Here is a 19,339-nt window from a genome sequence, read left to right as displayed (position 1 = left end):
AAGAATAAAAGGTCTGTTTTAATTGGAAGGTAAAATACTTCACAAATCATTAGTATCTTATAAACGGAAACATTCAGTTACAAATCCATGTTAAAAATCGCAGTTTGGTGCAGCCAAAGTTTGCTTTTTTGCAAGGTTTTTCTCCCCCCCCCCCTTTTTTTGGGACAAGTTGTGTTCTTATCTGGCATCAGATGGAGCTTGAAGGACAGAACTTACAAACGGAACGGAGATGGCATGAGGGCACGTGGTCCTGTGTGTTTGAACAGTGCTTTCCAAAGCCGCCGCCTGCAGCTGTGAGGACTGTCTGGGAAAAGTCAGCAAGCAGCTCCCTGGCTTCCAACCCCACACCCGCCAATGGAAAGCTGACCCCACTGCTGTTTCTACTGGCTTCTCAGAAACACCCTGCGATACCACCCCCGGGGCCCAGGGGGCGTCTGCACAGACCAGTGCCTCCCATCTCAAGTTCAGGATTTCTCCCCTTGCTGGGCTTCCTGTGGAGGACCTGTAACTAGCTTCCCATTCCCTTCTTGGCTTTGCTGTGGCACCCTCCCCTCCAATGAGTCCAGGTTTGGATGATCCGGGTTATTTCATATCAAAGAGCGAATTAAAAACGTTAAGAAAATCAGTTTGAAAATAACGCATGTTTCTATTTTTTTTTTTAAATATTCCCCAAACTTCTACGTTTAAGCCCCACGGACAGCACAACAACACAACTGGTGCTTGAGGTGGGGCCTGGCAGACACAGCTCCGCTGCTCAGCAGCCCGGGGGCGTCTGCAGGCTGTGGGCTGTGGGCTGTCTCAGCTGTCTCAGCAGACAGCAGAGAGGGACTATGACCTCCAGGAGAGAAGTCTGGAGCCCCTCCCCCCAGGAACTCTCTGCAGAAGAACCCTGTATCCCCAAAATATCAAGAGCATCCTCAAATTGGGATCTCCGTGCAGTTCTGCACATCCTGGCCACAAAACTGACCCTCTAGCCGGGGGCATCGCCAACATCGAAAGCTGAAACCAGGAGCCGCCTGCCGCGGCCCTGGGACAGCAGGCTCACAGGAGAAGAATAATGCTTGAACCTCCGGCTGCGGGAGGCGGGCTCCAGGCAGGCACCGCAGAGGCCGGCCAGGCAGCAGTGCAGGGAGCGGCAGTGCTCCTGCAGGCACAAGGCATCCCGCACCCGGTCCAGAAAGGCCAGCTCAGAGCACCTGCCCAGCAGCGTGAATGAAGTGCGTGGCGACCGCGGCAATAGTCCCGGAGAGGCTCGGGGGTCCGGTGAGCTTGGCGCTTGTCCTCTACGCGAGCAAGGAGTGTGTGGATCCCTTGACTTCCTCCCTCTTCCTTCTTGTCTGTGGCCTCCCTCCTTGGCAAAGACGGTGGGGTTCCTGGTGCAGCTCACAGCGCCCTCCTGGGGCAGGACGAGCTCCAGGCTTTAAATGGAATGGGTGGAGACCTCGGACTGCTGCCGGATGTAGCTTTGAAAACTCTTATCTCCGATGGGGTGTTCCCTGCGAAGGGGAGATGGGGGAGAGGAGAACATGAGGCACGGCCCTCCGTTGCCCGTGCTCATCTGCACTGTTTAAGAATCTCTTTTCTTGCCAGGACCGGTTTGGCTCAGTGGATGAAAGGTCCCAGGTTCGATTCTGGTCAAGGGCAGGTACCTTGGTTGAGGGCACATCCCAGTAGAGGTTGGGCAAGAGGCAGCTGATTGATGTTTCTCTCTCAATCGATGTTTCTAACTCTCTTCCTCTCTTTGAAAAATCAATAAAATATAGTGGGTTTTTTTTTTTTTTTTTTTTTAAGTCTCTTTTCTAGCCCTAGCTGGTTTGGCTCATTGGATAGAGCGTCGGCCTGCAGACCGAAGGGTCTCGGGTTTGATTCTGGTCAAAAGCAGGTAGGTACCTCAGTTGCAGGCTCCTCCCCTTCCTGGGCCCTGGTCGGGGCACATGTAGGAGGCAACCAATTGATGTGTTTCTCTCACACCAATTTTTCTTTCTGTCTTTCCCTCTCTTCCAGCTCTCTCTAAAAATCAATGGGAAAACATCCTCGGATGAGGATTAAAAAATAAAATAAAATAAGACTTTTTTTTCCCTATTTATATATGTAATGTGTATTCTTTGTAATTAATATGAAAAATATAGACAAGCAAAAGAAGACTTAGCCCAAAGCCGCCTGTGGAGGCACCCACTGTGACCCGTCAGTGTGTAGGTCTCGTGCGCACACATGACCGTGTGCACAGAGCGTGTGCCATGCGCCCACACGTGTGTGGGAACCCTGTGCTCCACGGGGGCACGGTGCTGTCTGCTGAATGCCTGGCCCCAGATCGCAGGCGCTCGGGCCTGAGCTGCCCGAGCACTGGCACAGCTGCTGCCACAGGACGTAGGGTGCGCTCCAGGCCGTTTTCAACCTCGGCTTAACCACGTGGTCCACGCGGCTCTCTGACAGCGGGTGTGAAGGGAATCTGGGGTATGCTCTGAATGTCCACGGGGCCGGGATGACTCCTCTGGGAGCAAAGAAGAATCAGCCACCCTGGGAGGGAGGTGCTCGCTGGGTGCCGGGCTCTTGTGAGCAACTGGTCCAAGGAGGCTTGCCCCTTGCAGAACCCTTTACTCCCCTTCCCAGAGCAAATCCCCCCTCCCCACCAGGAAAGGAGGGAGGAAGGGAAGTAGGAAGAGAGAGGGGAGTGGTGGGAGAAAGGAAGAGAGAGAGGGACAAGACAAGATGGGAGCTAGTCCACCAGAGCTTGGCTTCAAGAGAGAGGGGGAAAGGGCCGGTTTGCTGGCCCAGGAAAGCCTAGTGGTGAAAGTGAATGAGTTGGGAAGGCAGGAGGGAAGACGGGAGGGAGCGCTGCTCCCAGGACGCTGCCCAGAGGGCCCGGAGGAGAGGTGAGCCCTGCCCTGAAAGAGCTGGGAAGCCGGCACAGTCCCCGCTGCACACGGGTGGCTCTGGGCAGGCAGCACCCCCCCTCTCCCCCGCTGGAGCTCCCTGCTGTCCCTCCCCCGGGCCCCACCATTGCCGGGACTCCCCGTACTCACTGGCTCCCATACTTGGTCTTCTTGAACTTGTCCCTTTTGTACTGCGCGTGCTCCTGCTCCAGGGCCCCGACCCTGGCGATGACCTGCTTCAGGGTCTTGTAGGTCTCCTGGGGGTCGTCGATGATGAAGGTCAGGTACTCCTCCTGCTCCGGGCCGTCGTACACAGATCTGCTCCCGCAGGCCTCTGCAGCGTTGGGGACAGGGCGGAGGTCAGTGCTCGGGGAAGCACCCCGGGCTCCTCAGGCAAAGGCTGACCGTTCACAGGCAAATGCCCAGACACGGCAGCTGTTCCTGCCAGCCTGGCCGATGCTGGGTGCTGGGCCAGAAAGCCGGGGCCCGGGGACCGAGCCTCTGATGGTCCAATGCCCCCACGCCAGGGCCCCAGCCCCTCTGACAGCCCTGATCCTGGGTGACCTGTGTCCATCCATGCCCCACGGGCTCATCAAGCCAGGAACAGCAGACATCTGTCTGCTCTTGGACACCAGACCAGGCTGGCTGGAGGGCCTGTGGGATCGGACAGGCTGGGGAGATGAGCTTGAGGACGCCCCCTCTCGGCCCGTCTGTGTGGGCGGCTTCCTCAGACCTCCACCACCCCACTGCTCAGCAGGCAGCTTTCTCCTTGGACACCTCACTCCCGCTGAAGACCATGCTGCCCGCAGCCTTCAGGGATCCCCAGGAGGCATCCAGGTACCTGACCTGGAGCAGCCCCACTCCTGTCCCCTAGCACGGGTCCCAGCCCCTCCTGTCTGTCCCACAGCTACGCTGGGCCCAGCGCTCCAGGGCCGCAGAGAGACCGGGTGGGACGACGTGTGCTCTGCAGGGGGCCTGGCCCGGGAGCCAGCGTCGGGAGGGCCCCGCGCCTCTTCGTACTCTGTCCATTATCACAGAAAGCTCTGGGGCCCAGACAGTGAAGTCTGCTTCTGCTCGGGGGAAACCTCTGGATTCTAATTGAAAAATCGCGAGTCTGAGCAAAGGAAAATGGAAAAGGAGTAAAATTTCAAGAAAAAGGGGGATGTGACACAAGAGAGATAAGGGGCTCTACATGGGAGGGACAGCAGAGGGGAGAGGAGGAGCCCAGGGCCCCGAGCTCCAGTGTGAGCTCGGCGCCTTCCTTGTAAGTGAAGCAGGTCAGGTCTGCAGCCACACGGCCTGTGTGTCCTCCCCCGACCCAGCCACTGCTTGGTCTCCGCGTGGCTTTGGGCAAGTTACGTAAGCGCCAGAGCCTCAGTTTTGCCCCCGAGTCTCCTGAGCCCGGGGCAGTGGGAGTGTGAGCTGTGGTGGCCGCTGTCGTACGGGCAGAGGGAGGGATAGGTGCAAAGGACCCACTGCCACATGGACAGGTCAAGAGAGCTAGGAACTGAATTAGCAAACGTCTGTGAAGCTTGTTAAAGATCAGAAACAAAAGGCAGTCCTCACTGCCAGGACAGGGGTCTGCGGCTTAGATGCGGAGGAGAGTCACCAAAGGCCAGCAGGATGGGCGATGGGGACAGGGAGAAGGGCACCGAGCCCCAGCCCTCCGCAGCCCCGGGTGCTGTGCTCACTGCTCCTCGGAATTCGTTCCACTCAGTCCTCGAATTAAGACAATAGGCTGGTGGCGGTGCTGCCCCATTTCCTAGGAGAGGAAGTCAGGGCCTGCCTGGTGAGGGACTTGCCCACTGTGTCTCAGAGCAGATGCCAAAGCTGGCTCTGAATCGAAGCCTCTAAGTCTGGGGAGAACTCCCTCCCTGGCACCACGGAGCGTGGTCTGTGGCGTGCTGGGAGGAACCTGGGAGAGGCCAGGCCCCGAGGACATCCAGCACTAAGAGGGGTGGAGGGGTTTAACTGCCGAGACCACAAAGAAAGAGGAGCCGTAAGCCACACACCTATCAGATGCAAAATTCTTGAATGGATTAGTGAATAGATTATGAGCTAAGCTCAGGAAGGGGGAAATAAAACCAACATTAACTAGAACAGATCATGGTAAGCACAGTACTTCCTCTTTAAGAGGGTTTATAAAACCAAGGCTTAGGGAAATGCCGAGCGTGGGTGCATGTTGGTTTCAGTGAAGCAACTGACACACTTTCACCAAGCAGCCTGGAACAGGACACAGCTCCCGACAACAACGGGACAGGTGCTGCCACCGATGGCCCCGGGCACTGACCTGTCTCCCTAGATGCCTAACCTGCAGACGGTGCCAACGGTGGCACCACATGCGCTCAGAGGGGCTCACAGGCACATCTGGGAGAGACTACGGGTCCGGCTCCAGACCACCCCCATAAAGCGAATATTGCAATGAAGTCACGCTCATTTCCTGGTTTCCCACAAAGGTGGTTTCACTACACTGTGGCCCACTGCGTGCACAACAGCGTATGTCTAGAAAAACCAATGTATAAACCTTAATTGAAATTATTTTATAACTAAAACACGCTGTCATGTGTGCCTTCAGCAAGGGGTGATTTTTTTCTGCTGGTGGAGGGCCTTCCCTGATGTTGATGAAAACACAGTCCCTGGGAATCACAATACAGTGAAGCGCAACAAGACGAGGTCTGCCTGCACCTCCTGAGTCACTCTGCGGAAGGGTCCACGTGTCCCAGGGCCAGGCGTCCCCCGCGCTGCTGTGCTCGGGGTGAGAGGCTGGCCCCGTCCTCACCTTGCATCTTCTCCAGTTTGCTCATGTACAAGTTGAACAGGGAGTAGATGCGCTCCGTCTCTCGGTCCCCGTCGATGTCCAGCTGGATGTTTGCGGGGAGGCCGCTGCTCGGACACAGTGAGGACAGAAAGCACAGTGCTGTTAATCATGGTATTAACTTTTTTATATATATATATATATATATATTTTATTGATTTTTTTACAGAGAGGAAGAGAGAGGGATAGAGAGTTAGAAACATCGATGAGAGAGAATCATCGATCAGCTGCCTCTTGCACACCCCCTTCTGGGGATGTGCCCACAACCAAGGTACATGCCTTTGATCGGAATCGAACCCGGGACCTTTTAGTCCACAGGCCGACGCTCTATCCATTGAGCCAAACCGGTTTCGGCCATGGCATTGACTTTTTAAAAAACTACTGAAGACAACAGAATGACCCAACTCTGAACTTATCCCCGATGGGCCTCTGTGTGTGGTTTGTGAAATAATTCACCGGCACTGAGCGGTGACCCTCTGCCAGGACAGCAAACAGACAAGGCAGACTTCTTTTGCTGTGAAATGACCCAGGATGAAAACATGCACTTGGGCCGAGTGCCCGGAAGGGTCGGTGGGCTGCCCCGGGTAGGGACAAGTGGGTCCCTCCCCTTCCCGAGGCTCCTGTGCTCCTGCTCCTGCTCCTGCCTGAGGGTACAGCAGCGGCCCCTCCCAGACACAGCACCCAGCCTCTCTGGGGAGACTGGGTGTGGGCCGGGGCGCAGACTCCTGGGCAGTAGGGACTTATCCCTTATCCTGAGCCTCAGCTCCTTTGCCTGGGAAGCCGCATTTCCTGTTTCCGCCTCTGAGAGCGTTGGGGCATGCACCACATCCACAACCACAGCAATCAGCAGCTGTCACTTTCCTCACAAGTCACATGGGGCACCGGGACTGGCCATGTGTGAGCCACCAGGCCTCCCTCCGGGACCGCAGAGAGGAGCCTCTCATGACCGTCAGGGGGCCCACCTAACAGAGGGGCCGGAAACGAGGGGCTGTCTCGGTTCCCAAAGGTGGGGAGGGTCGACTGGAGAAATCGAAGAGGGTGCATCTATAGGGCAGAACGCTTGCAGTGACTTAGAAGAAACAGGCAGAAAAGGGGTCTTCTCTCTGCCTGGAGCCCCCTCCTCATTGCCACCCGCTCTGCAAGGAGGGCACGCACCCCCGGCGGGGGCAGGAGAACCCAGGCAGGCCCGGAGCTTCTGCCAGTCTACGCAGTCTGCAAGGGCTCCCTCGGTGGAGGCTCTGGATGACTAGAGAGCAGCCTGGGAGGCTCAGCCTGCGGGTGTGCAGTTGGCTGAGTGGGTGGGGCCTGCATCTTAGCCCCGACTTGACCCCTTGAGGAAACTTCCGTGTAGGGCGCATAACCCCGGTAACTATGCTGGGCTACCTCGGGTGGCTCGGGGCTGGAACCCCGCAGACCTACCCGGTGCACGGGGAGCAGCCGGGGGCCGTGTCCGAGGAGGCCCTGCAGCACAGCCAGTGGCCGTTGAGGTAGGCGGAGGGGTGGTAGACGGTGAGGCGCTTCTGGTTGCACTGGCTCACTTTGGTGAGGATGTCGATCCAGGCCTTGGCCTCCACGCAGTTGTTGGCCTGGATGTACAGCGCCCGCTCTGGCTGGATGACCTGGAACATCTGGGGAGATGGAGAGTGGGCTCGGGGGCTGCCCAGCAAGGACCAGGGGTCATTATCGTTGATGCCTACACACCCAGGGGCTGCAGTGAGAGGATCTGAACCTGACCCAGAGACAGACAAATGCTGCCCTTGAACTTGAAAACAGAGCTGGAGCTGCCGCCTGGGGGAGGCAGGCGCAGCAGGGGTCACGGTCAGCCTGGGGCGTCGGGGGTCTCCATTGGAAAGGCGAGAGTAGCACCACGTGCCTCACCCATGGGGCCTCCTAGAGCTGACTGGTGCCTTTACACAGAAGGACTGGTTTCCTTAGGTCCCCTTAGTTTGTAAGCTGGGCTGGGGTTCCCTGCAAGGCACCTCAGAGCGCATGCTGCCCACCCTCCCGTCCTCACCACAGCTCTGCCTCCATCCGAAAGGCCTCTCGCTCGCCCACTGGCCACCCTGGGGACTCCTCTTCCTCATTCAGGCAGGTGCTGCCTCCTCCCGGAGGCTTCTCAGAGCCTCCCCTCCTTTCCTATTCATTATTCACTCAACAAACTGTCCTCGGTCCTGGGGACACAGTGAGGGCAGAGAACCTCCGCCCTCATGAGCTTCCAGCCAGCAGGATAAAATGAACACAAAGTGCGGGGCAGAGTGAGGGCAGCCCAATGGGCAGGTCAGTGTAAATGCTCAGAATAAACACTCCTCCAGAGGAGAGCAGCACGGTTAGGAGTTAGTTAAACTGAGTGGGGAAGGCAGGGATGGACAGTGTCTGGGGCTGCAGGGACAGCAGGTGCACAGGTCCTGGGGCAGCAGAGACAATAGGTGCAAGGTCCTGAGCGTCAGGCAGGGCCGGGCGCTCCCGCAGGAGCAGGCCAGCTGCACAGGAGGGGGCTATGGGGAGGTGAGCAGGCTCTCACACTGACTTGTCGGAGGGCGAGAGGGAAGGCCGGGAGTCAGGATGCCACAGAAGGGGACAGTGGCCTTTCCCAAGGGCTGGTGGTGAGCGCCGGGAGGAGGAACAGGAGTCGGTGGATCTGGGAAAGGGCTTTGTGAGTCCACGTTCCTGAGTGAATAGTCAGGCTCCCTGCCAGAGACCAGGTCCCCCGTCCTGCCTGGCACACAGGTACCGCTGCCCAGGCCTCAGACGCTGGCATTTGTGTACGGCTCCAGTCCCCAGTGGAAGGACGGCCACTAGAAGGAGTGATTTTGTCCTGACTGTCCTCACGGACTGGCCCCTGCAACAGGGCTCGGAACATGGCAAACCTTCAAAAACATCTCTCCAATGGAACGGGACCTGAGCCTAGGAGTCTGCACCCTGGGAAGCTGGCCGTGAGGAAGGCAACAGGAAAAAGCAGGCTAGTGAGTAAACAGTGCTAAAGTGAGGGAGTTATTCTAAACCTAAATGCAGGGCCTGACGAACGAAACAGCTCCCAGCTGTTCCGGGACGTTTCCAGGCCCGTGTCTGCTGTGGATGTCTGGGAACACCTCTGGCTGCGGGCGGTGCTCCCAGCCCCCATTTCGGAGAGGGCGAGGCACAGACAGGGAGCTGCCTGCAGAGGAGGCGGCCCTTCTAGCTCCTGGAGCAGGCGCACTAGTGTGAGCATCCCGCAGGTCCGGAGAAAACCCATGTCTGCCCGGTGGCCATCTGCTCGCCAATGAGCGGCCTCAAATAGCCTGGGGAAGCACCAGGAACAGGGCAGGCCCTGGCCGGTGTGGTTCATTTGGTTGGAGCATTGTCCCAACACTGAGAGGTCACGGGTTCGATTCCTAGTCGGTTTACATACCCAGGTTTCAGGTTCGATCCCTGGTTGGGAGGAAACCGATCTATGTTTCTCTCTCAGATCGATGTTTCTCTCTCTCTCCCTCTCCCTTCTTCCTCTCTAAAATCAATAAAACATATCCTCTGGTGAGGATTTTAAAAAATAAAATAAAGAAAACAGAGCAGGGAGAGCAGGAGCTGCTGTCTGAGCATCCAGATTATGCAGGGTGTAACTACTCAGCCCTGGCCCAGGCAAAACAGACCCCCATGTTCCCCACAGACCCAGTGCGGCCTCAGGTACCTACTGAATACCGGAGCATTAAGCTCTGCCAATGAGCGAGGCAGGCAGACACAGGAGAGGGAGGAGGAGGGTCAGCTCCCTGGCAGCTCCGGGAGCAGGGCCTGGCAGTGCCCGTGAGCCTGGCATCTGTCGCAGAGCCGGCTGAGTGAGGAAATGCCGCTGGATGCAGAGGCAGCAAGCAATGGGCTGGGCTGCTGAGCAAGGAGCCCCTCCTTCCAGGGCAACGGGACCCCAGCCCCTGAATAAAATGGGGTCCTGAGAGTCCTCACAGTCCCAACTAACAAAAGCCAGCCTCCTTGGGGGAGAAGGAAGAGCTGTGCACGGTAGAGAGCCAATGAGAAGTAGCGAGGGAATGACAGAGCCATCGTGGAGCGGGGGGATGTGAGGAGAAACAGGACGCTGACAGCCCAGTGTGTCTCCCACGAGCCGGGCCTCCTGAGAGGACGCACCAGCGACCGGGGCCTCCAGGATTCCCGACAGAACCCATGGCCCGACCATGCCCGGCGACCACCTGACACACCCAAACCGAGGGATGTCCACAAAAATGGTCTGCATGCTTCAAAAATGCCAAGGCCACGAAACAGGGGTAAGGACTGAGGGATGTTCCAGAGACACCAGAGAAATAACGGATCCTGTGGCTCTGCTCTGTGTGCCAGGCTGGGGGGAAAACAGCTATAAAAAACATTACTGGGACAGCTGGCGGAATTTAAATACGGACTGTGGGTTAGCGGTGCTAGTGCATCAGCTCAGGCATCCTGGCTTGGCTACCGTATGAGATGACAGAAATTCGCGGAAGTGCTTGTGTTTAGGAAACACGCGGAAGTGTTTCCATGGTGCAGGAAAAAAAAAAATGTACATCCTACATGGAGAGAGGAAGAGGGAGAATGAAGGAATATGCTCAGCAAACGGGACAAACCCAGTGACTCTGGGTGAGGGGACATGGAAAGTCTTTGTTCTAGTCCTACTTTTCTGGAAATTCAAACTAGATCAAAATAAGACATTTCAAAGAAATTCCACGCGGTCCCAGAGCCTGCCCCTGGCGTGTCCTTTAACAGAGGGCCCCTGGGACCCTGGGGACACCAGGGAGGCCATTGTCCTGCAGGTTCTCCTGCCCCAGCCCACAGGCAGGGCCGGCCAGGCTGCTGGGCTCCAAGGTCAGGCGCAAAGTCACGGCGCCTTGTAAACACCCAGGCAGGGCCTTGCGAGGAAAGGCAGGGGCGGCGGGTGGGAGTGGGAGAGGAGAGCGTGCCTGGAAGAGCATCTACAAAGGCTGCACTCACGTTCTTCATCTTGAAGGACTCCTCCTCCAGCTTCTCCACGGCCAGGATGTTCTCGATGGGAATGCTGTAGAGGGGCTGGTCTCCTGCGGCGGGAGGGGCTAATGAGCGACAGGCCCAGAGGTGGTGCTGGGTGAGGAGGGGGAGGTCTCCCTCGTTAGGGGAGCAGGCTAAGAAACGGACAGGCCACAGGCACAGGGGGCCGGGGGCAGGGGTCAGAGGAGGCCTGGAAATGGGTCCTCCGCGTCCACAGAACAACAGAGCCTCGTGCCCTCGCTCCCAGCAACACCCAGGACCGTCTCCAGGGGCCACGTTCCCATGTTTTTATGGGGAGAGATGACTCTCTCACCCATTCCATGACCTAAATCAGAGCCATTTCAGATGCAGGAGAACACAGCCCAAAGTGGGTAAGACCCGTGAGACCCTGACTCTAAACCTGGTGGCATGGTGCCCGCCTGCGCCCTCCCGCTCCCCACCGGGCCACCCCCCTGAGCATCGCCCCTCTCTCCTCTTTACAGAAACGGCTCACCTTAGGGAACACACTTTCTCTGCTTTCAGTTTCGCCCCAGAAAAGCAGAGGGGAACCCCAAGTGGGACTTACACAAGGCCTGGTCCCTCGGAATAAAGGCAAGTGAAAAGAAGGAAAAGGCGAGTTTTTCTCGTTACCTTTGCTTTTCTGGTAGGTAAATTCGTGATTTGTCAAGCGGAACCACCTTTTCTTAAAATTCTTCATCCCGAAGCGTTTCCGTCCCTGCGCCCTCTTAATCATGAACCTGTTGTGAACAGGACGGTGGGTGGGGGCAAGTCCTGGGGTCTGGGTCAGGCTCCACATGGCCCTCCCCGTCCTGTAGCCCAACATCACGTCAGCAATATCAACATAACTCGCCGCCTTCGTATCTGAGATACCCGATGCAGACTGCGGGCTTTCAGTATCTTCTAAACGTATTTTCAAGTGATAGATTGAAAAAATCAAAAGGCCAGGGTCTCTACTTTAGAGAAGTTTAGCGCCCCCTGCTGGTGATAACTGTAAATTACAAGTTGGTGAGGGCTCTGGGCTCCTTGGCCCTCCAGCGAAGCGGCCACCCCTCCCCACCTCGCACACTGAAATACTGGCAGGAGCTTCCAGAGAGCGGGGGCTGGTGGCAGCCTCGGAGGCAGGAAGGTGTGCTCCGGGGAGCAAAGCCGCAGGAGTGGGGGTGGGGGAGCGGCATCTGCTTAGGTGCGATACTTTCGTCTCCCCACAGAGGCTTCAGGAATGAGGGGCTTGGGAGGGGCGGGTAAGGCCTGGAACTCGGGTGTGCATGAGCCAGGTGTGCATGAATCCCTGACTAGTCCGGGGTCATTCAGCCTCTCCTCATTCCCCTCTCCTCCCAGGACGGGCATTTCTCCGCTGCACATTCAGTGGAGAACAGGCAAAATGAAAGTAAACACCACGTTTAGACCTTGCCCTGGGCTGGGGAGTTTCAAAGGGGGAGACAATGGCCCCAAAAGGACCCCCAGCGCCGAGAGCAGATTTGCCCCACTTCACGGCCGAGGCAGAGGGGGAGCGCCGGCCCCCAGCATTCCTCCCTCCGCCAGCCTTACCCTTCCTTGAGCAGGATGGGCTGCTCCACGCTCTTGGGGTCCCTTCTCCCGGAGGAGGAGATCAAATCTAAGAACTGAAGTGGGAAAGAAACCGGGTTATTCATACGGGAAATGGCGTGCCTGAACACATTCATTCTCACGTATAAGTGATGTCACGGAGGCTTTGTGTCCCCTTCTGACAGCAGGAGAGGGAGGAGAACCTGGGGGGCAGGTGCAGGGCAGCGGGCCCTTCTTGGAGAATCGTGGGCACACCGTGCTGGTCTCCACTGTGACTAAGGAGCTCTCAGCCCCCACCTGGACTTCCCACCGGCCCCTCACAGGAAGGTCTCACTGGACTTCAGGTAACACCTGGAGGTCCACCGGCCTTGTCACAGGTGACCAGGGAAGGCTCACCTTGTCACAGGTGACCAGGGAAGACTCTCTCCTGGAGTCTGAAGCATTGCAGGCCCTCCTCCCTGGCCGTCTTCATCCCCTTGTGGTTTGGCTCGGGCTGGGGCTCCCTGATCACTTCCACCGTCCCACGGCCTGTCTGGATTCCTCCCATCCCCGGGGCTCCTCTCCCCCGCTTCCCTTCTGGGTGATGGTTCTTATGATTTCTGAGCAGTAAATGTGTCTAACTGCTTAGGATCTGGAAGAGTTTCCCCCAAGCATGCTACCCTTCACTCTGGGCCTGGGGTCCCGGGCCTCCGTGACTGGCAGGCACCAGGAGCAGGTGGCGGGGACCTGGCAGGGCACGGGAGTCCATGGACCAAGAGGAGGAGAGAGTCTAGGAAGGTATAAAGCTCAGTCGCTTAGAGACAGAATGTAGGCGTAAAGATGACGAGGGCCCCACACATCAGGTCCCAAAGGAGAGCGGTGGGGGTCGGAGTCGTTTACGGCAGCCCTGCGCTGAGGATGGGCACACGAGACCGCGAATGGACCAAACCGTCCGAAACATTTCAAACGCGAATGGTCGCTTCTAGGTTATGCAAATTTAAACTCAATTTTTTAAAAAGAGAAATATGGCCGGCACCGGTTTGGCTCAGTGGATAGAGCGTCGGCCTGCGGACTAAAAGGTCCTGGGTTCTATTCCGGTCAAGGGCATGTACCTTGGTTGCGGGCACATCCCCAGTAGGGGGTGTGCAAGAGGCAGCTGGTCGATGATTCTCTCTCATCGACGTTTCTAACTCTCTATCCCTCTCTCTTCCTCTCTGTGAAAAATCAATAAAATATATTTTAAAAAAATAAATAAAAATAAAAAGAGCAATATGTTGTTTAATTAGAAACAATATAGAATCGGGGTGGGGTAAGTCTATGTTAATGGACGTTGGTACTTACGTTTTTTACAGCATCAGCGTATTTCTGCTCATTGAAGAATTCGTAAAAGGCAGCCATGTAGGATTCCTTAAAGCTGGCCTGAAAGGAAGCAGGTCGCTTAACAAAGGCCTGCAGGTCTCCTGGCTCATGGCCCAGCTCTGAAGACTCTAGAGCACATGTGTCAAGCACAAGGCCCGCGGGCCAAATCCAGCCCGCCAGGCCTTGCAATGTGGCCTGCACCGCGCTGTCATCACTGCACTCCGCTGTCAGTTTATGACATTGTCAGTTTATGACTGTTCAGTAAACCATTCGGCCCGCGATTTAGGCTGGATTTTAGATTTTGGCCCCTTCTCTGATTGAGTTCGACACCCCTACTCTAGAGGCACAGACTGCAGCAAGCCTGTTGCGGTAACTAAACGGAGGGAAGATGCTAGGACCGCTGGGGTGGGGGTCGGGGGAGTAGGTGCTGCCCTAGAAGTTTAGCCCAGGTACTTAAATCAGACCTTAAGTCACAGATGCATGTTAAAACGTTCCCAAGAGACAAATTCCACTTAAGTGGCGTTTTAAGAGCTAACTCTACGGCTCAATCCCCTATGACGTGTGGTCACTGGCATCTGGGTTCCAGGTCTGTGAAGTGCACCCAGGCATGGCCGCTGGGATGGAGCCTCGCCTGTGACCGAGGGGCACGAACGGGAGTCGGGGCAAAGTGCAGTCGCTCAGAAGGGGCCTGCAAACACCTGTTCCCATGCCCCGCCCCACTTAGGACTGCTCTCAGAGGTAGGTCGCGTGGCTATTTCTGGTTGTGAAAAGGAGGTGGGTTATGTGCAGACCCTGACCGGCAGGCGCCTATTTATCTACACTTCCAGCCAGCAGCAACTGGGGCTGGGGATGGAGGGGAGCGATCGGTGCACCTTTTACTTTGCTCTGATTCAGAGAGAGCCGAGCCTTGGCCCCAAAGCAGCGCTGAGGAGACTCGGTCTCGGAACCCGTACACAGGAGCGGGCCTGCTGGCCGTCCCGCAGGTGATAGTAACGTACCGCCTGCCGTCCCGATTTCCCCTCAGAAAGCCACGTTTCACAGCCCCGCAGTGCGAAGGCGCTTGGCCAGGGGCTGGCATTCTACCTCCTGAGCTGGGGTGGGGGAAGATGCCTGGCTGGTTCTGTTGTTCTTTATCCTTATAAATGCATTAAACACACACGCTTTTGTGTTTATAAAAAAAAAAGAAAAAAAAAAGAAAAAGAAAAAAAAAAAGATGATCAAAAGACATCACTTACAGACTTCGACTTGGATAAGCTGCCAAGAGTCTGAATAGTCTTTGAGATAAGCGTCAGCGTCCTAGACGTCTGTGGGTCCTGCCAGACGGGGGAGAGAAGTGCGAGTTTCGCTTCAGTGTTACAGAAATGTTTGTGGTTGAGCCCAGAATTGCACAATGAGTGACATCCCTATAAGCTACACGTTGTCTGTGAGTGAACAGTAAACACACCAACACTGGATACGGGGAAGTTCACCTGGACCCTTCTGCTCTGTGTGTGGTCTGGGAGCTGCTAAAAATGCAGGCTCCCCAGGCCCAGACCCCGGCACTTCCACAAAGCATGATGGCTCTGCAGTGGCCATGTGCGAAAGAGCTGCTGGACATCAGCGCTCTGGACCCTACGGCACCCTGAGTCGGGAGCATCTTGAACTCAGCAGCGTCCCTGTGCGGTTACCATGCCCAGTTCTGTGGTTCCCAGGTCACTCTCTTACCTTCCCGTGGTTTGTAAGTTTAACTTAGAAGCAACGAAACCAGGAAGGGGCCCATCACCATGGACTTTCCACCAAACACTGCCCACGCCTGGCACTTTCTTTGCTGATGCATCACTAACACCAGCTCCGTGAGAGCCCAGAGCCTGGCACATACGGGTGCTCAATTAATGTCTGGTGCTGGATTGAATAAATGGCTGAATAGACACAAGATGACAAATACTCAGTTTTTCCCATGGGGAGAGGGGAGTGTAACAGCAGTCAGTAGCTAAAACCTGGTCACAGCATCTATGCTTTAACCGACACAACTTAGGACACAACTAAAGTCCTTGTAGATGAAGGAGGCAAGGGCATGTGACATGTTCACAACCCCTCTGCCATGGGACCGTGGTCTCTCCCACCTCCCCAGGCCTGGCCAAGCGTCTGGCCCGGGCCCACCGGCGCCTGCTGGTGCGGGAGGGCTGGGTCCCAGCGTGCAGGGCTTCTGTTCACTTACTGTGTGGTGAGGCGTGAGCTGGAAGAGGTTGGGGGACAGGATGGCAGGCGCAAAGAACCTCAGGAAAATGAAGCTGCTCACCGCCGTGTACCTCACGTCCAGGTCATCTGTAGCCGGGACACAGAGAGCCAGCTCAGCGGGCTTTCTGCAGATCACAGCAGTGGACCGGGGCCAGGCTGCACCCAGAGCCCCTGCTCCACCCAGACCCTGCCCCCCCTAGCCCCCCAAGGCTCCTGGACCTACTGCCTCTCTTCTCCCCTGTCTCTCTCCCTCTCTATCTCTGTCTCTCCCTCTCTTTCTCTCCCCCAACTCCCTGTTATTAATAACACCGTCTGGCAGTTGGGCTGTAAGACAGGACCCGCTCACCAGGCCCTAGTGGCCTTACAGGGAGACGGCTCATTATTGGTGGGTTACTCACATCGGGAATGGTAGGATATGGTCTATTCATTATTTATTTACTTCTTTCCATCCTGTCCCAAAGAGGACCAGAGGCTTGGTGTGCCTGGTAACTGCCCGTCCCCGACACAGGATGCTTTTTGGCCCGAGAAGGAGCCTGAGCTCTGAGAGCAGGAGGTGTTGGCCGGGCTCGGCTATGGAAGCTGAGCTGCCCCAGCAGGCGGAGGGAAGGGACTGGGTTCACCGAGGGACCTTCTGTCTGGGCACAGGGACTGCTCTGGGGGAGTGGAGGCTGAGGTTTCAGTGGTCCCCAAGGCAACAGGTCATGCCTGGGCTGACTCACAGATTCCCAGGGATGGATGAAGTGAGTTAGGGATGGTGCTCATGGGACCAGGCCGGGGCCAGGTACCGCCCTCAGCCTCCTAAGACTGGTCTGAGCTGGCGAGTGCCCTGCACCCAGGTCCTCGGTTAACGTGACCCCTCCCACAGGGCTGGATGCTACGGTAACTCTGGGTGCCTCCCCCAGGAATCAGCATGATTAAAAAGAGGGGGCTCATCCCTGGGGTCCTTCCAGGCCCAATTCCCCAAAGGGCTCATCCTGTCTTTCTTAGAGTTAGGTGGCGACACGGTGGACTGAATTAAGAAACTGACCGAGGACCTGGACTGGCGGCTTTCTGGCTGCATAAACCAGTCCCAGGCAAGTAGACAATGTCCCACTGGGCAAAATAAACCAGTGGACGAAACTCGGGTCTACTGCCTGGGGTGGGGCCGGAGCCCAGCTCACCCAGGGACAGGGGCGGGGGGACCAGGAGCTCTGCCCGCAGACACACTGGGAAGGGATGCGTGCTGACATCTGAGCTGGCCCAGCCGCTCTGATAGGACCCTCTTTATGGGGCTCTGCAGCGCCCCTCCTGTGCTTTGAGGCGTCTGGCACAGAGGAAGGGAGCCCCGTAGGGAGGGTTGGCTTAGCGGCTCCAGAGCACTCACCCTGGAAGCGCTTGGCGGCCGCCTCTCGGAGGGAAAAGAAAATGTCACACATGACGGTCGGGCAGCTCACCCCCGACTTGGTGATGACGTTGAAGATGCGGTCGACGTACTGCCGCAGGTTCTCCTGCAATGAGAGGTGTGTGGGGGGGACACCCCAAGTTCACACAAGTGCTCATGTGAACCCAGCTCTTTCCCAGGCTGCATGGAGCCCCTCAACCACATGGGGAGGGAGCGTGTCCAGAGGTCGGGGACCAGCCCAGAGCAGCCCCGGGGAGCTGTGGCAGCAAAAGATGCAATTCTCATCATGGTTGTTTTTTTGTTTGTTTGTTTGTGTTTTTTTTTTTAAAAAAAAACCCTCTTAAACTACTTACTGACTAGTTATAATAATATAGTGCAGATAATAGGGGTTCTGGGGTGTGGGGAAAGCCACACTGCGTCCCCTCCTCCGGCCTGACCTCATTAATTAAACACGGAGTCAAATTCACTGAAGTGTAAATTTCCGAAGGCGAGAACCCTGTCTCTCATTTTTTAAAGGCACGACAAAGACATGGCCTGATCTGGATGAAGAAATCATAAAAGACTAAAGCATTTAGGGTGAAATGTCAAAATTAGGGAGTTTTGCTGTTTTAAGAAACAGCTCTGGGAACTGGGGTGGTAGGCTTGGGACCTGTGTTTGTTGAGGGCTGGGGAGACTGAGGCTGGTGAGGCCACCCCATGCGGGGGTGCAGGGGGCGGGCTGCTGGCTATCCCAGGAAGAGGAGGAGAAGGAGCTGAGTGAGAGGCCACAGAGTGGTGCTCCTTGGCAGGAAGGAACTCAAGACAGTGGCCAACAGTGTCGCCCAGGACTGGTCACCTCACAGCAGGTGAAGTCAGCATCTGCCCTCAGGCTCCAGTGTGTGCCCTTGCAAAGCATGCCCTGCCCTACCCGACAGGGAGTGTCCGAGGTGGCCACGCGCCCAACATCCTCAAGACAGGCGACTGGCTCTGGGAAGTGTTGGTGAACAAGCCAGAGCCCCTTACCATGTTGTTTTCAAGGTTTTCACCATCTTTCAGCTTCACGGGGTCGATTTCGCAAGGCTTGTGGCTCTGGCATATCTGGAAAGAGCATTTGTGACCAGGAGTGAGTGAAACAGACCCCAGGAGCTCAGGGAGGTGGGGGTCAGCAGTATCAGCTCAGAGACGGATGCCATGAGCCTGTGCAGAGCACAGATGCCCACGGTGAGCCTCACACCGGCCCGGGGAGGGGAACAGTGGCCGAAGACTGGACAGCGTGCGAGGCCGGAGTCCCAGGGGGATGGGACTTCCTTGAAGATGGTTCTGCATTATCTCCCATGGAATCCGGCACCATAAAGCTTCACAACGTTTCACTTCAAAGTGCTGCCGGGAAACCACACAGAGGCTCAGCCAGAGTGTGATCTTCATGTGTCTCGCACGGCCCAGGGCCTGTTTTTTAGGAGACTGCCCAGGTGCCCTGTGAAGGGCTCAGGTAAGAAAAGCCAAGTCATCCGGAAAGGAAGCCTGTGGCTCCTTTAACGTGTCGGACACCTACAAAGCCGGGGCAGGGCCGCCACCGCTGTGGGGGGCTCCAGAGAAAACCCTGGCCCTGCGAGTTCGGGGAGCCAGCACCTGTGGGGAGAGGTGCCCTCCTCTGCAGGGCCTTCTGTCTTCAGAATCATGGGTGTTCTTAAGTAGTTTTTTAATTTGAGAAAATGAGGACGATTCTGAAATACATACAGGGGGTGTGTGTGGTGAGGCTGGGAGCGGAGCTGACATGAAAGTGACAGCTGTTTGTTCACATTGCACCCCCTGTGTGTCTGTCTGTCTTTCACACAGACATGTGGGTTCCTGGGGAAATCTTTTACATGCACACCCCCCCCCCCCCCCCGGCAGAGCACTGGGCCTTTGGGGGCCCCGACCCACCTCCTCGATGGTGGGCTTCAGGGTGACGTGCAGGTAGTGCATCCCGGCCAGCTTCATCGTTTCGTCAATGCACTTGGATGTCAACGAGTTTCCTCGGAAAATGGTGTTGGGGTCCCTGGAAAACAGCATGAGGGTGACTTTGTCTCCTCAGTGAGCGAGGTGGAGAACTATTCTGGAGTGTCCGTCCGCAGAGGCAGGCACATGCTCGCCCTGGCGAGTCTGCTATGGGGGTTTTAGAAGGAGCATGAGACCAGACGGGATATTTCACAGCAGGAGGTCCTGGCCGTCCAG

At 56.6% G+C, this 19,339-nt stretch overlaps 1 protein-coding gene across 1 annotated transcript in view; it reads right to left on the bottom strand.

The window, feature by feature from the left end:
* RASA3 (RAS p21 protein activator 3) overlaps positions 1 to 19,339 on the bottom strand; it is a 118,497-nt gene continuing 99,158 nt past the window's right edge. The window contains exons 12-24 of the mRNA XM_084879822.1: positions 19,049 to 19,163; positions 18,149 to 18,223; positions 17,129 to 17,252; positions 15,746 to 15,852; positions 14,784 to 14,861; positions 13,531 to 13,608; positions 12,214 to 12,287; positions 11,296 to 11,402; positions 10,633 to 10,715; positions 7,108 to 7,316; positions 5,653 to 5,756; positions 3,024 to 3,207; positions 1 to 1,496 (exon numbers count right to left, since the gene is read on the bottom strand). Of these exons, the coding sequence (XP_084735948.1) occupies positions 1,421 to 1,496; positions 3,024 to 3,207; positions 5,653 to 5,756; positions 7,108 to 7,316; positions 10,633 to 10,715; positions 11,296 to 11,402; positions 12,214 to 12,287; positions 13,531 to 13,608; positions 14,784 to 14,861; positions 15,746 to 15,852; positions 17,129 to 17,252; positions 18,149 to 18,223; positions 19,049 to 19,163 (1,414 nt within the window). The 3' untranslated portion in view covers positions 1 to 1,420. The remainder of the gene's footprint in view (positions 1,497 to 3,023; positions 3,208 to 5,652; positions 5,757 to 7,107; positions 7,317 to 10,632; positions 10,716 to 11,295; positions 11,403 to 12,213; positions 12,288 to 13,530; positions 13,609 to 14,783; positions 14,862 to 15,745; positions 15,853 to 17,128; positions 17,253 to 18,148; positions 18,224 to 19,048; positions 19,164 to 19,339) is intronic.

Source organism: Pipistrellus hanaki (assembly GCF_964339955.1).
Source record: "Pipistrellus hanaki genome assembly, chromosome: 3".
NCBI lineage: Eukaryota > Metazoa > Chordata > Mammalia > Chiroptera > Vespertilionidae > Pipistrellus > Pipistrellus hanaki.
Note: the sequence above shows the minus strand (reverse complement) of the source record. Positions and strands in the feature narration are given on the sequence as shown.